The following is a 14645-nucleotide window of genomic DNA, read 5'->3' as shown; positions in this document are numbered from 1 at the left end:
AAAGGCTTTATTTTTTTTTGTATCTTAATAGAATCTTTCTGGTAAAATAAAAGATAAATAAAAAAATAAAATAAATATGTCTGACTGAAGTTTATCCATATCTTGTAAATCATTTTTGCAACCTTATTCCCTATCAGTTTTGTTACTTTTAGGGATTTTCCCATTGTGGTATAAATTTTATATACAATTGTATAAAAATATCTTCATGATATATTAGAGGAATATAGTGTCTTCAATATGGTATTGCATTTACACTTACTTTGTTTCTAGCAAAGTATAACCCAAATACAGAGAAAGAATATAATCAGTCATAAATATTCTCAGAGAAATGTTAACAATGAACATTGATCTAGTAATGCAGCTGTCACTGGAAGAAGGTCTTGAGGTGATTTGCCAATAAAAGGTTGAGAGGGATTCTTATGGTCAGGGGCGCTGCTAAGGATTTTGGGCCCCATGAAAAGAATCTTGACAGGGCCCCCAACACAGTTTATTGGGGGCTTCTCTGGGCCCCCTCTCAGTCATGGGCCCCGAGAATCATCATCGTTTACCCCCCCTTTACAGCGCCCCTGCTTATGGTGATGTAAGATATACACACTAAGAGAATAATAACTTTCTCTTATTGCTACAGACAGTGTTTCCAAGAAAGGGGAACCTATGCAATGATCAAATCTGCAGTGTGATCTAAGGGGAAAGTCCTTGGCTGCGGAAGCGCATGGCTGTTCACACATGCTCCTCCCACCAGGCACAAAATAAATATCTCAGAACCAAACATTCATTCAGAACATTGTCACTCAGCCTACATTGCTGACCTTGAGAGAGAAATCATGAAGTCGCCTGCTGTCATCCTGATTGCCTGTGTGCTTCTCTCACAAGTTGAAGGTAAAGGATTTATAATATTATAAGAACACTGAGTGCATGTAATATTTAGTTTACATATATGTGTATGATTTATTATGTTGTGTTAATGATCAGAACTATAAAAGGCATATTCTTGTTCATTTAAAAGGATTTATTAGATATTTTCCCACCATTTTGCTTTCACTAGGCATGATAATTGTTTCCACGGACCGGTGTCTGTGCATCGATGATGGAGTGAAGTTCATTAAGCCAGCAAACATTGAGAAGATTGAAGTGTATTCACCGAGTTCTTTATGCCAGAAAATGGAGATCATGTAAGGATTATAAAGCTTCCCTTAATGCATCAAGTGCATGTTTAAAAATCACATGGATTTAAATCCTCATTTCAATTGATGCGTTTCTCTCTTTAGTGTCACAATGAAGAATGGAGAGGAAAAGAAGTGTTTGAATCCAGAGTCCAAATTTGCAAAAAATTTCATCAAAAACTCCCGAAGGAGAAAAAGGTACAACATGGTGCTCAAATACAGTAGTAATTCTTTCTTGCTCTTTGCAGATTTTGCTTTTCTTCGGTGGTGGTTATTTCAAAAAACCTAAATATTTGTGTTGTTTTAATAATCACATACTTTGTATAAGGACAGAAGTGTACTGCAAGAACTTCAAATATATTCATTTTGTTTCAGGAACTTGAGGAGAACTGGAGCATAAAGACCAAGCATCTCCTGTACTGAACCATTGGATTTGTTCAAATGCAAATGCAAAACAAAAATAAATGGGCATTAATGGACGTTAAACACTTGTAAAGCAAAGAAAAAATGCATTTTACATCTTACTGGAAGAGAAAGCTAAAAATGTTAACCTTTTTACACTAGCTTGGAAAATTAAAAACCATTCCGTTATTTTTCTATTTCTGTTTTTTACTTGTATTTCTTTCAAATGATGTGTTGATAAAAATATTGTTCAGTTTCACATTGTAATAGTCCATTTGAATAAAGTGTATTTACCTTAATGCTCTTTTCCCTTTTTTACATCCCGAATTTGCCATCAAGTCAGATAGATGACATTAAGACTATGAATACAATAAGCTGCTGGCTTCAGTGTAGCACAGTGGAGAATATTGCAATTAACCTGGATCTGGACATCGAACACGGCACACTCACGGCGAGTCAAACCCACCCTATGCTGTACAAACAAACTGCACAGCCTTCCTCAGACTCTCAGCAGAAAATAAATAACAAAAAAAAACAACAAAACAAAGCAAGAAAAAGACAGATCACAAAAGACAAAAGGTAGAGCACAAAAGACAAAAGGTAGAGCACACAAGACAGAAGGTAGAGCACACGAAACAGAAGGTAGAGCACACAAGACAGAAGGTAGAGCACACGAGACAGAAGGTAGAGCACACAAGACAGAAGAGCAGCCACAGAGCAGGCAGGGAGGCCGCGACACAGGACAAGCGGCGGCAACAAAGGCAAAGCAGCAGTGATGTCAACAAACAGTAGCTGAGTCAGTAACCTTTATGGTGTCCCAGTCTACCAACTACACACCACCTTGCGCCTGCAGTTCCTATAATACAAGACAAAAATAAAAGTCACTCGCACCACAGCAGGCTAGACACCACACCAGAGTGATGGACTAGGCTCAAGAGAATATAAACACTATGATCGGCTAATACCAATAACCTCCAAAGCCAAGCGCCCTGCACTAACATGCAGCCAAACATACTGACGCACACAGGAGAAAATTGGACAACATGCTATTCGCAGACCATAGAACACTTGCTTCCAGCTGGGGATCCACATGACACAGGTTTACAGAAATTAAATGCAATCAGCACATCCTACCGTCAAACACAAAGAGCAGCAAAAGACCGTGGACGTGCCACTCCATACCCCAACCCGTGAGAAGCATACGGCTGCAGTCACCCTTCTTAGGCCCCGCAGCCCTCAGGCCTCGTCGCTCTTAGGCCCCCGCTCTCAGGCTCCATTCCATGATAAAATGATCACCATGTAATGACATTGCTTCAGTATTTTAATTCTGATGTAAATGTATTTCATGTATCCAGAATGAATAACGCAACAGATAATGCGGTAGATGTTTTCAAAATCATTATAACATTGGAAATGTTATAACTAATATAAAGACTACTTGATTTTAAGTGATGAATAAATATCTAGGCACAACTTTCACAAGTTATCGTAGACAACTTCTGAAATCAACAAAAATGCTCTTTGCATTTTTGTTGTTTACATTTTTATGCAGACAGTAAAACTTAAAAAATGTTTTGACTTATTATCCATCCATCCATTTTCCAAACCGCTTATCCTATTGGGTCGCGGGGGGTCCGGAGCCTATCCCGGAATCAATGGGCACGAGGCAGGGTCGACTTATTATAATATATACAATATATAATATATTGACAATCATGAAACATAGATTGCGCAGAAATATATGCGTAGGACATTTTTTTACAAACATGTAAAACAGATAAACTTCACTTCAGAAATTGTGAAATGGGTAATGAATGTGTTTCTTTGTGGTCTGCGCATGTGTCAACCCAACCGGAAGGGACCTGAGAGTGGCGGGGTTAGACAATGGTGAACGCAGCCGTATATTATTGGCAACCCGCCGCTACTGACCAATATAGGGAGCCACATCCATGTCACTTTGTTACTGCGTAAATGAAAGGGGCAGTGACCTAAATACTCATCCTGCATCAGTAGCAGCAGCTCCAGGGTCATAATGTTGCCCAACGTCCCCTTCTTCCACTTGGTCTATGGAGCAAGGGGAGTCATTCTACCCAAACTGACTGGTTGTGTAAGTACCCCATTACTTTCTATTGCATCACCCTCATCCACTGGGGCTGCTGTCCGATAAAAGACCAGCGGTCGATATCCCATATCAGTCTTTGAGGGAACTCCACCTTGGCACCCAGAGTCTCTTACTGTCATCTCCGAGTGGGCCTGGGGATAAGTCAGGGGACACACCCGCAAGTTATTCCAATGGACTGTCAGAACGGGTCCACTCTTACCCTCCGGGCGGATTAAATATGCAGACTGCATCATGAATCCAATCGAGGGGTAGCCGGGCGTGCTGCCCAAAAACAATATAATGAGGTGTCAGGCTTGTTGCGCGATGCTGTGTTATTTTACGCCTGTAGGAGTCGTGGAAGCTTAGTAGGCCATCAGACAAAATATGCTCTGGGCATTCAAACACCAAAAATAATCATTCCCATACAGCCCGAGCTGCTGTAACCACTGTCTGGACTGATGGGGCCCCTGCCGTCACAGTGCCCCAACCTACTACTTTGGTCTGGGGGGGATACGTACTGTACAGGCAGTTGTTTAGTCAACATCACCTTACCTTGAAAAGTGGAAGCAAAAGCTACTTCTTCCACTCTACGGCAGATAGCAAAAGCTTTCCTCCACTCACTTTTTGCAGCACGGGATAGGGTATCCTGAAATGCACTCTCACCAGGATGAATTCCCTGCATGAGTTCCCTCCAACATTCAGCGATGACATTCATGCCCAAAATAGCACGATCCCTACCCAGGCAACTGTCCTCCACGATAATGGCCCCCTTTTTTTCCACACTAACTCCCCCTACTCTGAAGGTCAACAGGGCTTATCCAACATAAGGGATCTGAAGGTCATTTGCCACCTTCAGTGCCAACCATAGGTTCCCCTGCTCAGTATGCAGGTCAGCTTCTCCAAAATGCTTCAGAAAAAGTGTTTCGCTAAGTAAAATGACTTGAGAGCCTGTATTTAAAACACACCTAATATTCTTACCATTAATCTCAACCATTACTCCTGGGCACTCACCAATCAAAGCATGCTTCTCTGGGGGCCCCCCAGACGTAACTGTTGCTTGCCCTTCTACAGCAGGGGCCTGCGAAAACCCTGATATGTCTCCCGTCGAGGGCAATACCTCTGTATATGACCCACTTCCCCACAATCTAAATAGATAGGCCTACCCTGCGCATCCCAGCGATAAGGTCTAGAAGCAGCCCGGGGAAAATGCATGGTCATCAGACCCCTAGCAGGCACAGCAGCCACCTGGGGCAGAGGGGTGGCTACAGGTCCTGCTCCTGCAGTATCTCCTGGCTCACACTCCACAGCTGAGCAGTCAATTCTTGGCGCAACTCCACTTTAAGGCTCTCCTTTAAATCTTCTAGCCTATTAGGCGGCACCTCTTCCCGATCACTACATCGTTCATCAGAGTGAGATATCACCATCTCCCGATCTTTGGCATGTCAAACTGAATATAAAAATATAAAAACAATGCAGTCAAAATGCTTGAAAAGACACTTTTCTTCATATAGAAGACTATGGAGCATCGTACAGCATCGCAAAGACTATCTTATTAGTGAAGTAAAGTGGTTCCCCAAAGACCATGCAGAGTGCATACTGATGAAAGGGGGGGGGGGGTTGTTACATCCAACAATTTAAGGTGGTCTATCTTATCATCAACATGAACACACCACAGTCCATAGACTCAGTCTGTTGAGGAACATCCTGCAAAATAGAATGTGGTACAATATGACCCTGAAGACAGCTGTTACAATCACAATATAAATGTAACAACAGAAAATGCTGAAATCCACTTTACTTGGGCTGATTTGGTTTGCCCGTAGTAATTTGGTCTTGTACTGAACTGTAGTTACATTGTTGGTTTGAACATTGTTACTGGGCCTAACGAGCAATGGAAATGTTTGCAACAGTTAACACATCTTGATAACTGAAGCACAGTATCTCTTCTCCAAATCAGCCTGTGCATCTGTTGATCAAAATCAAATACAATACACTGTAAAAACGATTTATGTATTTATGGTCTTTTGAATGAGGGACATTATTTGAATTGCTAACTTACACTTACTAAATATATGTATGTGAGTGATGTGACAACACTATTCAATTGATTAGAGTAATCTAAACATGATAATGCGTTAAACTACTAACTGAAAGCAGTAACAACCTAAGAACAAATTTTATTTTGTTTTAAAGCAGACAAACAATAGTGAACAAAAAAAACATTCCTACGCTTCTAAACATAGTGAACAAAAATCATTCCATTTCTAAACACAGCAACCAAAAAAAGTGCCCATCGTTCTTGAAGAGCTAATAATTGAATTGATTTGGAGCAGATTTTCTATGTGCTTCGTTGGATCTAGAGTGACATCATTTTTGGTCCCACAGTGGACTTCCTGCCTATCAATAGATGTACCTCACAGTGTATGTTTGTAGCCAGGCCTTTCTCTTCGGGTCCTCTTTTCCAAATCTCTCCCAAGACAAACAGAGGCAAAATACACAATCACCTTGGGGTATCATTTGATTGGGGGGCGCAAAAAAAACCAAATGAAAAAATCCTGAAGAAATACCTCTGGATGCATTCTGTGACATTATACTTCAGATAGCTTTAATATTTCACTGCTTTTCTTGACAAGAAAGAGATGTGAGTTAGCTAAGTATGTGGCATGCACTTGCCGTGTGCTACATACATGTTTTTAATATATATTAACTGAAGGAATTTGTTTTCTGCTGCTATAGCTGGGGGGGGGGGTGCCAGAACACCCAGCCCAGGGCTGGTCCTGGGAAAGACAATGACTATGAATCATTAAGAAATTCACCACATACCACATATTTGCAGACTTTGTTTTGCCTAATGTTGCAAAACCTAAACTTCAGGGGTGTTGGCCAGGTATTGTAATATATTTCTTTGTTATGGCAGCAATTGTTGCATATCCAGCCAATGGTGGTTCAGGTCTTATGATCTTATGATCTTGAGCCGACTGTATAGATCCACCTTTGTTCCAAGGTGAGGACAGTTTCAGTGCACTAAATTTTGCAAGGTAATTTTAAAAAATGCTATCTATTTTTAATCCGAAACACTTAAGAGACCAATTACTCTGCTGGTGATTTTCTAACCCAGTGACTTTATTTTCTATCTTAACTATGATATTTACAGGTTCCTACAGATATAAGGTTCCTAAAGATATAAGATAAGCATATGACACAATTACTTCCCAAAATTAAGGATATGTACACACAGAAAAACACACACACTTTCTCTTTCTGCTACAATAAGTGTTTCCAAGAAAAGAGAACCTATACAATGATCGAATCTGCAATTTCATCTAAGGGGAAAGTCCCTGGCTGCTCCTCCCACCAGGCACAAAATAAATATCTCAGAACCAAACATTCATTCAGAACACTGTCACTCAGCCTACATTGCTGACCTTGAGAGAGAAATCATGAAGTCGCCTGCTGTCATCCTGATTGCCTGTGTGCTTCTCTCACACGTTGAAGGTAAAGGATTTATAATATTGTAAGAACACTGAGTGCATGTAATATGTAGTTTACATATATGTGTTATGATGAAGTATGTTGTAATTACGGGCAGAACTATACAAGACAAATGCTTGTTTCTTTAAAAGGATTGATTCGAAAATTTTCCGCCATTTTGCTTTCACTAGGCATGACAATTGTTTCCACGGACCGGTGTCTGTGCATCGATGATGGAGTGAAGTTCATTAAGCCAGCAAACATTGAGAAGATTGAAGTGTATTCACCGAGTTCTTTATGCCAGAAAATGGAGATCATGTAAGGATTATAAAGCTTCCCTTAATGCATCAAGTGCATGTTTAAAAATCACATGGATTTAAATCCTCATTTCAATTCATGCGTTCCTCTCTTTAGTGTCACAATGAAGAATGGAGAGGAAAAGAAGTGTTTGAATCCAGAGTCCAAGTTTGCTAAAAATTTCATCAAAAACTCCCAAAGGAGAAAAAGGTACAACATGGTGCTCAAATACAGTAGTAATTGTTCCCTACTCTCTACAGATCTTCCTTTTCTTTTTAAAGTTGTTATTTTGTAGGCGTTACTTTGTAAATGTCTGTCTTGCAACATAACAGTGATGGTTATTTCGAAGAACTTAAGTTTTTGTATTCTTTGAATAATCACACACTTTGTATAAGGACTGAGATGTCTTGCAACACAAGACCTTCAAATGTATCCATTATGTTTTAGGAGCTTGAAGACAATTGGGGCATAAAGATCCGCGAGACCAACACAAGAAGCATCTCCTGTAACAGTTATTGCCAAAGCACCTTTGAACTTTGTTCTAAGACATTCCTTAAAATTAAAAATATATAGGCTTTAATGAACATTAAACACCTGTTAACAAAGAAAAAATACATCTAACATTTACTGATACTGAAAACTAAGAATGGTAACCTTTTACCTTTACTTGGAAAATTTAAAACCATTCCGTTATTTTTCCATTCCTATTTTTTACTTGTCTTTGTATTATTTTCTGTATAATGTAAAATTTTATGTATGTTTCAAATTATGTATTTGCTGTGAATTTGTTCAAAAAACATTTTATTGTTGAGTTTCACATAAATTATAAAAAAGTATAAAAGTATAATATATAAAAAATATATAATTGTGCTCATGTAAAAATAAAGTGCATATTTACCTTAATCCACTTTTCATTCTTTTTTTAACATTGCAAATTTGTCATACAATAAATTGAGATGGTTGCCATTGAAAGTTTCAATATAATAGGCTTCTGGCTTCAATATTACACATCATTTTATATTATATTTACAGATATTTATATACGGGGCGGCATGGTGGTGCAGTGGTTAGCACTGTTGCCTCACACCTCTGGGACCCGGGTTCGAATCTCCGCCTGGGTCACATGTGTGTGGAGTTTGCATGTTCTCCCCATGTCGTCGTGGGGTTTCCTCCGGGTACTCCGGTTTCCCCCCACAGTCCAAAAACATGTTGAGGCTAATTGGACTTGCTAAATTGCCCGTAGGAATGCATGTGAGAGTGAATGGTGTGTGAGTGTGCCCTGCGATGGGCTGGCTCCCCATCCTGGGTTGTTCCCAGCCTCGTGCCCATTGCTTCCGGGATAGGCTCCGGACCCCCCGCGACCCAATAGGATAAGCGGTTTGGAAAATGGATGGATGGATGGATATTTATATACCTTTTTCAATTTTTTAGTTCTCAAATTTGCAAGAAGGTTGATTGACTTTGAGTGTTAAAATAAAAAATATAGCAACTTTCTGTCTTCAGTGTAACTCTGCTGAGAAGATGCAATTAAGTTGTACTTCTTACAATTCTGTAAGCAGTGTTTCATTTTGAGCTGAATATAAGCTGTGCAACCAAAACTACCATATACAACATATAGACTACCTATACTGTATTTATGTTAATCATCTTTGTACTAACTTAAGGTTAGTGTATATGTGCTCTGTGATGGGGTGGCCCTGCATAGGGCAAGCGGACATGGAAAATGGATGAATAAATGGCATTCATTTGAACATAGATTAGATCTTAAACTTGATGTACAGTTGAGGACAAAATTATAAGCCCCCCTGTGAAATTTGAAGTTTCTTCAGGATTTTCCAAAGTGCAATTTTAACAGAGCAAGGAATTTTCATCATAGTATTTCTGAACATATTAGTTTTCTTTAGAGGGAATAAATTATTTATATTTTCACACAATAGCAGACTTGATTCAGAAAAAACAAAAATATTCAGGGACAATATTATTAGCCCCCTTTAAGAAATCACAAATTACTGAGCCATTGTACAAGCCACTTATGTATAATGATGTGCTTTAACTTCACAGGTGATTTAACTTAACAATTAAGTTAAATCTGAAGGTATTAAACTGAGTGTAAAATCCTCAGTAAGGGTCATTCAGCTGTCATTTGAGAAAGCACCATGCCAAAAACAAAAGAAATCAGCTTGAACTTGAGAAAAAGAATTGTTGATGCACACAAAGCAGGAGAAGGATATACAAAGTTACAGTATCACATTCTTTCCAAGTGTCAAGAACTGGAGTGAGAAGTACAGTATAATCCAGAATTTCCAAGAGAGCCACACAGTACAGAACAAGCCTGGCAGAGGTAGGAAGCGAAAGATCCTGGAAAGGAGAAGAGATGTGTTTAAAGACCCCAGAACAACTGCCAAGACAATAAAGAATCACTTGGCCAGGTTGGGAATTGTGGTCTCAAAGAAGACAATCGCTAGAGTTCTGGCCAGGAATGGACTTCGAGGCTGCAGATCAAGAAGGACTCCACTTCTGCAGAAGAGACACCTTCAAGCCAGACTAAAGTATTCTCGGGACAACCGGGAGAAAGATGATGCATACTGGAGGCATGTCCTATGGTCAGATGAAACTAAACCCAAACATACGTCTCTTCTGGGGAAGAACTATTTCCAGAAGAGCGAAGTGAACATAATGGAGTGGCCTGCACAAAGTTCTGACTAAAATCCTATAGAAAATCTGTGGGGTGAACTAAAGAAGAAGGTCCACGCCAGAAGGCCATCAAATCTGGAGGAGCTTGAGAGATTTACCAATGAAGAATGGGCTGGGATTCTTCAGATGACCTGTCACAGACTTGTTGAAAACTACAACAAATGACTGCAGGCTGTTATCCAACAAAAAGCTACACAATTGACTATTAATATCCAGAGGGCTAATAATTTTGACCATGGTAGTTGTTGGTTTCTGTGGAATATTTTCATTTCTGTATGAAAAGTAAAATAATGTAAGTATCCAAAGTAAAACTGAGATGTCTACAAAAAGCCTTCTTGAATATTATTTGATTGTTTTAACATCACTTGGGAAATACTTTTAAAACAATGAGATCTTCATAGGGGGACTAATAATTTTGTTCTCAACTGTAGCTTTGGGGCTTATGAGGAATATTACAGAAATTCCCAAGAACAAGCATCAAAATCCAGTATTTACCAGACTATAAAGTTGCCTCTTTTCTCTGCTAGTGAAACTTTATTAAGTTGGCTGTAAGGCAGGAATGTTCAAACTGAGTACTGTAGAGGGTCCACCGAAAAGATTCTAAATGTATATTTTGTAAATGTGAATGTTTTTTCTATATGTCACAGTTTTGATAGTTGTTATGCCTTGACCGAGGAAACTGCAAGAATTTCAATAACTTGTGCAAATGGGAAAGAAAGTCTACATTTTCAAATAAATAAAATTATCAAGGCATCTGTATTAGTTGTTAGTTCCTTGAGGGGACACACATTATGGTGATGAGGGGTAGGTCTGGTATATTTTTATTTGGGGGTCTCTGGATTAGAAAAGGCTGGAAAGCACCGATTTAAGGAACCGGAGATTTACTTATCAGATCGAAACCAACACAGTATACTTTCACTTTTCACAGAAATATTCATTCAAACAGGAAAGATCAAGGTTTCAAAAGTAGTTCAAAAGATGTCAAAAGCAGGGTGAATTCAGATGGTGAGACCTTCCATTCACCTGCAGATTATTTAATATGGAAAAGCAGGTTTCTGTTTGCCTGTTGACCCCACAGTGTACAGGTCTGTTCTTTGATACCTGATTCCTCACCAAATAGACTGAAAATAGATTTGACGGTAATCCTGTTTTCCTGAATCTTTCTCTAACCATTTCCCTTTGCGGAAGTCAAAATGGCTACCCTTTTGATTTCCACCCTCCTTCCAGTTTACAAATCTTCAGGTTCAAAGTGTGATTGGGGCATAAGGAGGCACACACTGTAATATCATAGCCTCCTTGAAATTAAATGCAATATAAAAAAACAACCATAGTTTCATTACATTTGATTTAATCTGAAATACCTTTAACTCCATTTCTCCTCTATTTGCATCCGTCAAGAAAAAGAAATGCAGAAGTAAGAAGATCTAATGAACTACCAGATTTTTACAATCCTGGAAATCTCCCACTTATTTTTTCAACAAAGCAACTTTAAGGAACACACTGATAATATCTTGTTCTCTTTGGAAAAGGAGAAATACATCCAGTTTCAGATTGTTAATCTTATTCTTTTTTGTTCTTTTAAAATTACTATCCATATTATAATTGGATTTGTATTAATTAATTGTATTAAAAATCTGTGCTGACTGTTATGCTTCCCTATTAATAAGACTCCAGAGGTGTTGGCCAGGGTATTTTGGCTCCTGTAATATATTTCTTTTTTATGGCAGCAGTTGATGCATATCCAGTCAATCCAGTATATCCAGTCATATGATCGTCTGGGCCAATTGTATAGATCCACAATATTGTACATTTATACCAAGGTGAGGACACTTTCAATGGTGAGCTCACCCTCCACTTGTTTAGACAAACCTCAAAGTGAACGCACTGGCAGGATTCTGTGACACATTGTCCAGCTCCTTTTGACTGCTCTGCATTTTGGACTTTTTTTTTTTACCTGCAAGGTAATTTTTAAAAATGTTATATAATTTTGTTGTATAATTTTCATCTGAAACACTTAAGAGGCTGCAGTTATTCTGCTGCTGATTTTCTAACCCAATCTTAACTATCCTAATTGTGACATTTAAAAGTTCCTACAGAAAATAAAAGATAAAAGCAAAACATATGACACAATTACATTTCAGAATTAAGGATACGGTGGTGCAGCATTGCACAGGTGGGAAAATAGGTGACGATCCACTAGAAACTCCAAGACAAAAGGGGGTTTATTAAAAAAAAAAAAACAGAACACACTGGGGTAAAATAATAAACAAATGGGGGGGTCAGAACTAAACATGGGAAAATAACTTACAGAACCATGCATGCACTAGCTAACGGAACTGGGCAACCACAGGAACAGACAAGAGACCAGAGCTGGAGAACAGGATGGCGGGCAACAGCTGCTAGCCAAACAGAGAGGGCACACGAAGGGCAGGTTTGGATGGTACGGACCCTGACAATGGATATGCACATGCGGACAAACACCCAAACTTTCTCTTTCTGATGCAACAAGTGTTTCCAAGAAAGGAGAACTTTTACAAAGATCAAATCTGCAATTTCATCTCAGGGGAAAGTCCCTGGCTGCTCCTCCCACCAGGCACAAAATAAATATCTCAGACCCAAACATTCATTCAGAACATTGTCACTCAGCCTACATTGCTGACCTTGAGAGAGAAATCATGAAGTCGCCTGCTGTCATCCTGATTGCCTGTGTGCTTCTCTCACACGTTGAAGGTAAAGGATTTATAATATTATAAGAACACTGAGTGCATGTAATATTTAGTTTACATATATGTGTATGATTTATTATGTTGTGTTAATGATCAGCATATTCTTGTTCATTTAAAAGGATTTATTAGACATTTTCCCAACATTTTGCTTTCACTAGGCATGACAATTGTTTCCACGGACCGGTGTCTGTGCATCGATGATGGAGTGAAGTTCATTAAGCCAGCAAACATTGAGAAGATTGAAGTGTATTCACCGAGTTCTTTATGCCAGAAAATGGAGATCATGTAAGGATTATAAAGCTTCCCTTAATGCATCAAGTGCATGTTTAAAAATCACATGGATTTAAATCCTCATTTCAATTCATGCGTTTCTCTCTTTAGTGTCACAATGAAGAATGGAGAGGAAAAGAAGTGTTTGAATCCAGAGTCCAAGTTTGCTAAAAATTTCATCAAAAACTCCCAAAGGAGAAAAAGGTACAGTATGGTGCTCAAATACAGTAGTAATTGTTCCCTACTCTCTACAGATCTTCCTTTTCTTTTGTTTTTAAAGTTGTTATTTTGTAGGCGTTACTATGTAAATGTCTGTCTTGCAACATACAGTAACAGTGGTGGTTATTTCGAAGAACTTAGGTTTTTGTATTGTTTAAATCATGGGCATGGTTAGGTCTGATCACTTGGGGCTATAGCTATGAGTATTTTAAGCTGGGCCCCAAGTATTTTAGCCTCAATGGCAATTATCCTGCTTCAAAAAAAAAAAAAGTCAAGCCCCGGGTAAACTTGATTTAGCCTCTGATCTCCACTGGTTTAAATAATCATATACTTAGCATAAGGATTTAAATGTCTTGTACCACAAGAGCGTCCAATATATTTGAGTGCTAAAGATATCCATTACTGTATGTTTCAGGAGCTTGAAGAGAATTGGAGCATAAATACCTATGAGATCAACATAAGAAACATCTCCTCTAACAGTTATCGGCAAACCACTGAATTTGTTGCATTTATTAAAAACAAAAATAAATGGCCAATAATGAAAATGAAACACTTTTTTAACAAAGAAAAAATACATTTTACATCTTATTAGTACCAAAACATAAGAATGGTTAACTTTTTCCAAGTACTTGAAAAATTTTAAATTGTTCCGTTAGTTTTCCATTCCTATTTTTTTACCTGCCTTTTGATTATTTTTGATTCTGTATATTGTAATATTTTGTTTCAAATGATGTATTTACTGTGAATGTATTGATAAAACATTTTGTTGTTTAATTTCACATATAATAGTTTGTTCACATTCAAAAATAAAGAGTATATTTACCTTAATGGTCTTTTACGTTTTTTCCATTTCATATTTGCCATAAAGCAAGATGGTTGACATTGAAAGTATGAATATAATAGGTACCTGGCTTCAGTATAACATGGCAGAGAATATAAGCAATTAGCTTAGACTAGTGTGACCACTTACATTAGTCTAAACAGGAGGACACCTGTGAAAAGCTGTTGCTATCTATCGTTATATTGCAATATCTATCTCAAGAGTATAATTACTGCAAGCATGCCTGTTCTCGGCTTCTGCAGTATATGTGTCCGTGTGTTTTATGTTTTTTGTCTGATTTGGGATTGGAGAATAATTGACAGTGAGGCGGGTAGGGGGGAACGAAAAAGGAGGACAAGGGGGCTAAATGGACGACATCCAAGAACAGTCCAGGTAATGGGCTGGAAATCTGGATTGTCCAGACGAAATCCGGACGAGTGGTCACCCTATAGACAGTTGACATAGGCATATGTGCATAAAGT

At 38.5% G+C, this 14645-nt stretch overlaps 1 protein-coding gene across 7 annotated transcripts; it reads left to right on the top strand.

The window, feature by feature from the left end:
• The first annotated feature begins 727 nt into the window (after positions 1 to 727).
• Positions 728 to 14171, top strand: LOC125746463 (C-X-C motif chemokine 11-6-like). Of its 7 annotated transcripts, none has more exons than XM_049020458.1 (4): positions 728 to 879; positions 1046 to 1172; positions 13236 to 13328; positions 13759 to 14171. In XM_049020458.1, the coding sequence occupies exons 1-4, from the start codon at positions 825 to 827 to the stop codon at positions 13781 to 13783; spliced, it is 300 nt and encodes a 99-aa protein (XP_048876415.1). In that variant the 5' UTR covers positions 728 to 824; the 3' UTR covers positions 13784 to 14171. The 7 variants fall into 7 exon arrangements, with proteins under 7 accessions (XP_048876415.1, XP_048876416.1, XP_048876414.1 ...); XM_049020459.1 differs by lacking the exons at positions 13236 to 13328; positions 13759 to 14171 and adding exons at positions 1269 to 1361; positions 1539 to 1864; XM_049020457.1 differs by lacking the exons at positions 1046 to 1172; positions 13236 to 13328; positions 13759 to 14171 and adding exons at positions 7329 to 7455; positions 7552 to 7644; positions 7882 to 8269 and having other exon boundaries at positions 764 to 879.
• The last annotated feature ends 474 nt before the right edge of the window (positions 14172 to 14645 follow it).

The sequence above is a fragment of the Brienomyrus brachyistius genome, chromosome 7 (genome assembly GCF_023856365.1).
Source record: "Brienomyrus brachyistius isolate T26 chromosome 7, BBRACH_0.4, whole genome shotgun sequence".
Lineage (NCBI taxonomy): Eukaryota > Metazoa > Chordata > Actinopteri > Osteoglossiformes > Mormyridae > Brienomyrus > Brienomyrus brachyistius.
The sequence above is the reverse complement of the archived record's forward strand: the minus strand, read 5'-3'. Positions and strand labels throughout refer to the sequence as shown.

What these genes read in the sequence shown, in the direction of transcription:
- LOC125746463 (XM_049020458.1), top strand. Translation starts at nt 825, where the DNA reads ATGAAGTCGCCTGCTGTCATCCTGATTGCCTGTGTGCTTCTCTCACAA. An exon ending in TGCCAGAAAATGGAGATCAT is followed by an intron (nt 1,173 to 13,235) that starts GTAAGGATTATA and finishes TTCTCTCTTTAG; the next exon opens with TGTCACAATGAAGAATGGAG. An exon ending in AACTCCCAAAGGAGAAAAAG is followed by an intron (nt 13,329 to 13,758) that starts GTACAGTATGGT and finishes TGTATGTTTCAG; the next exon opens with GAGCTTGAAGAGAATTGGAG.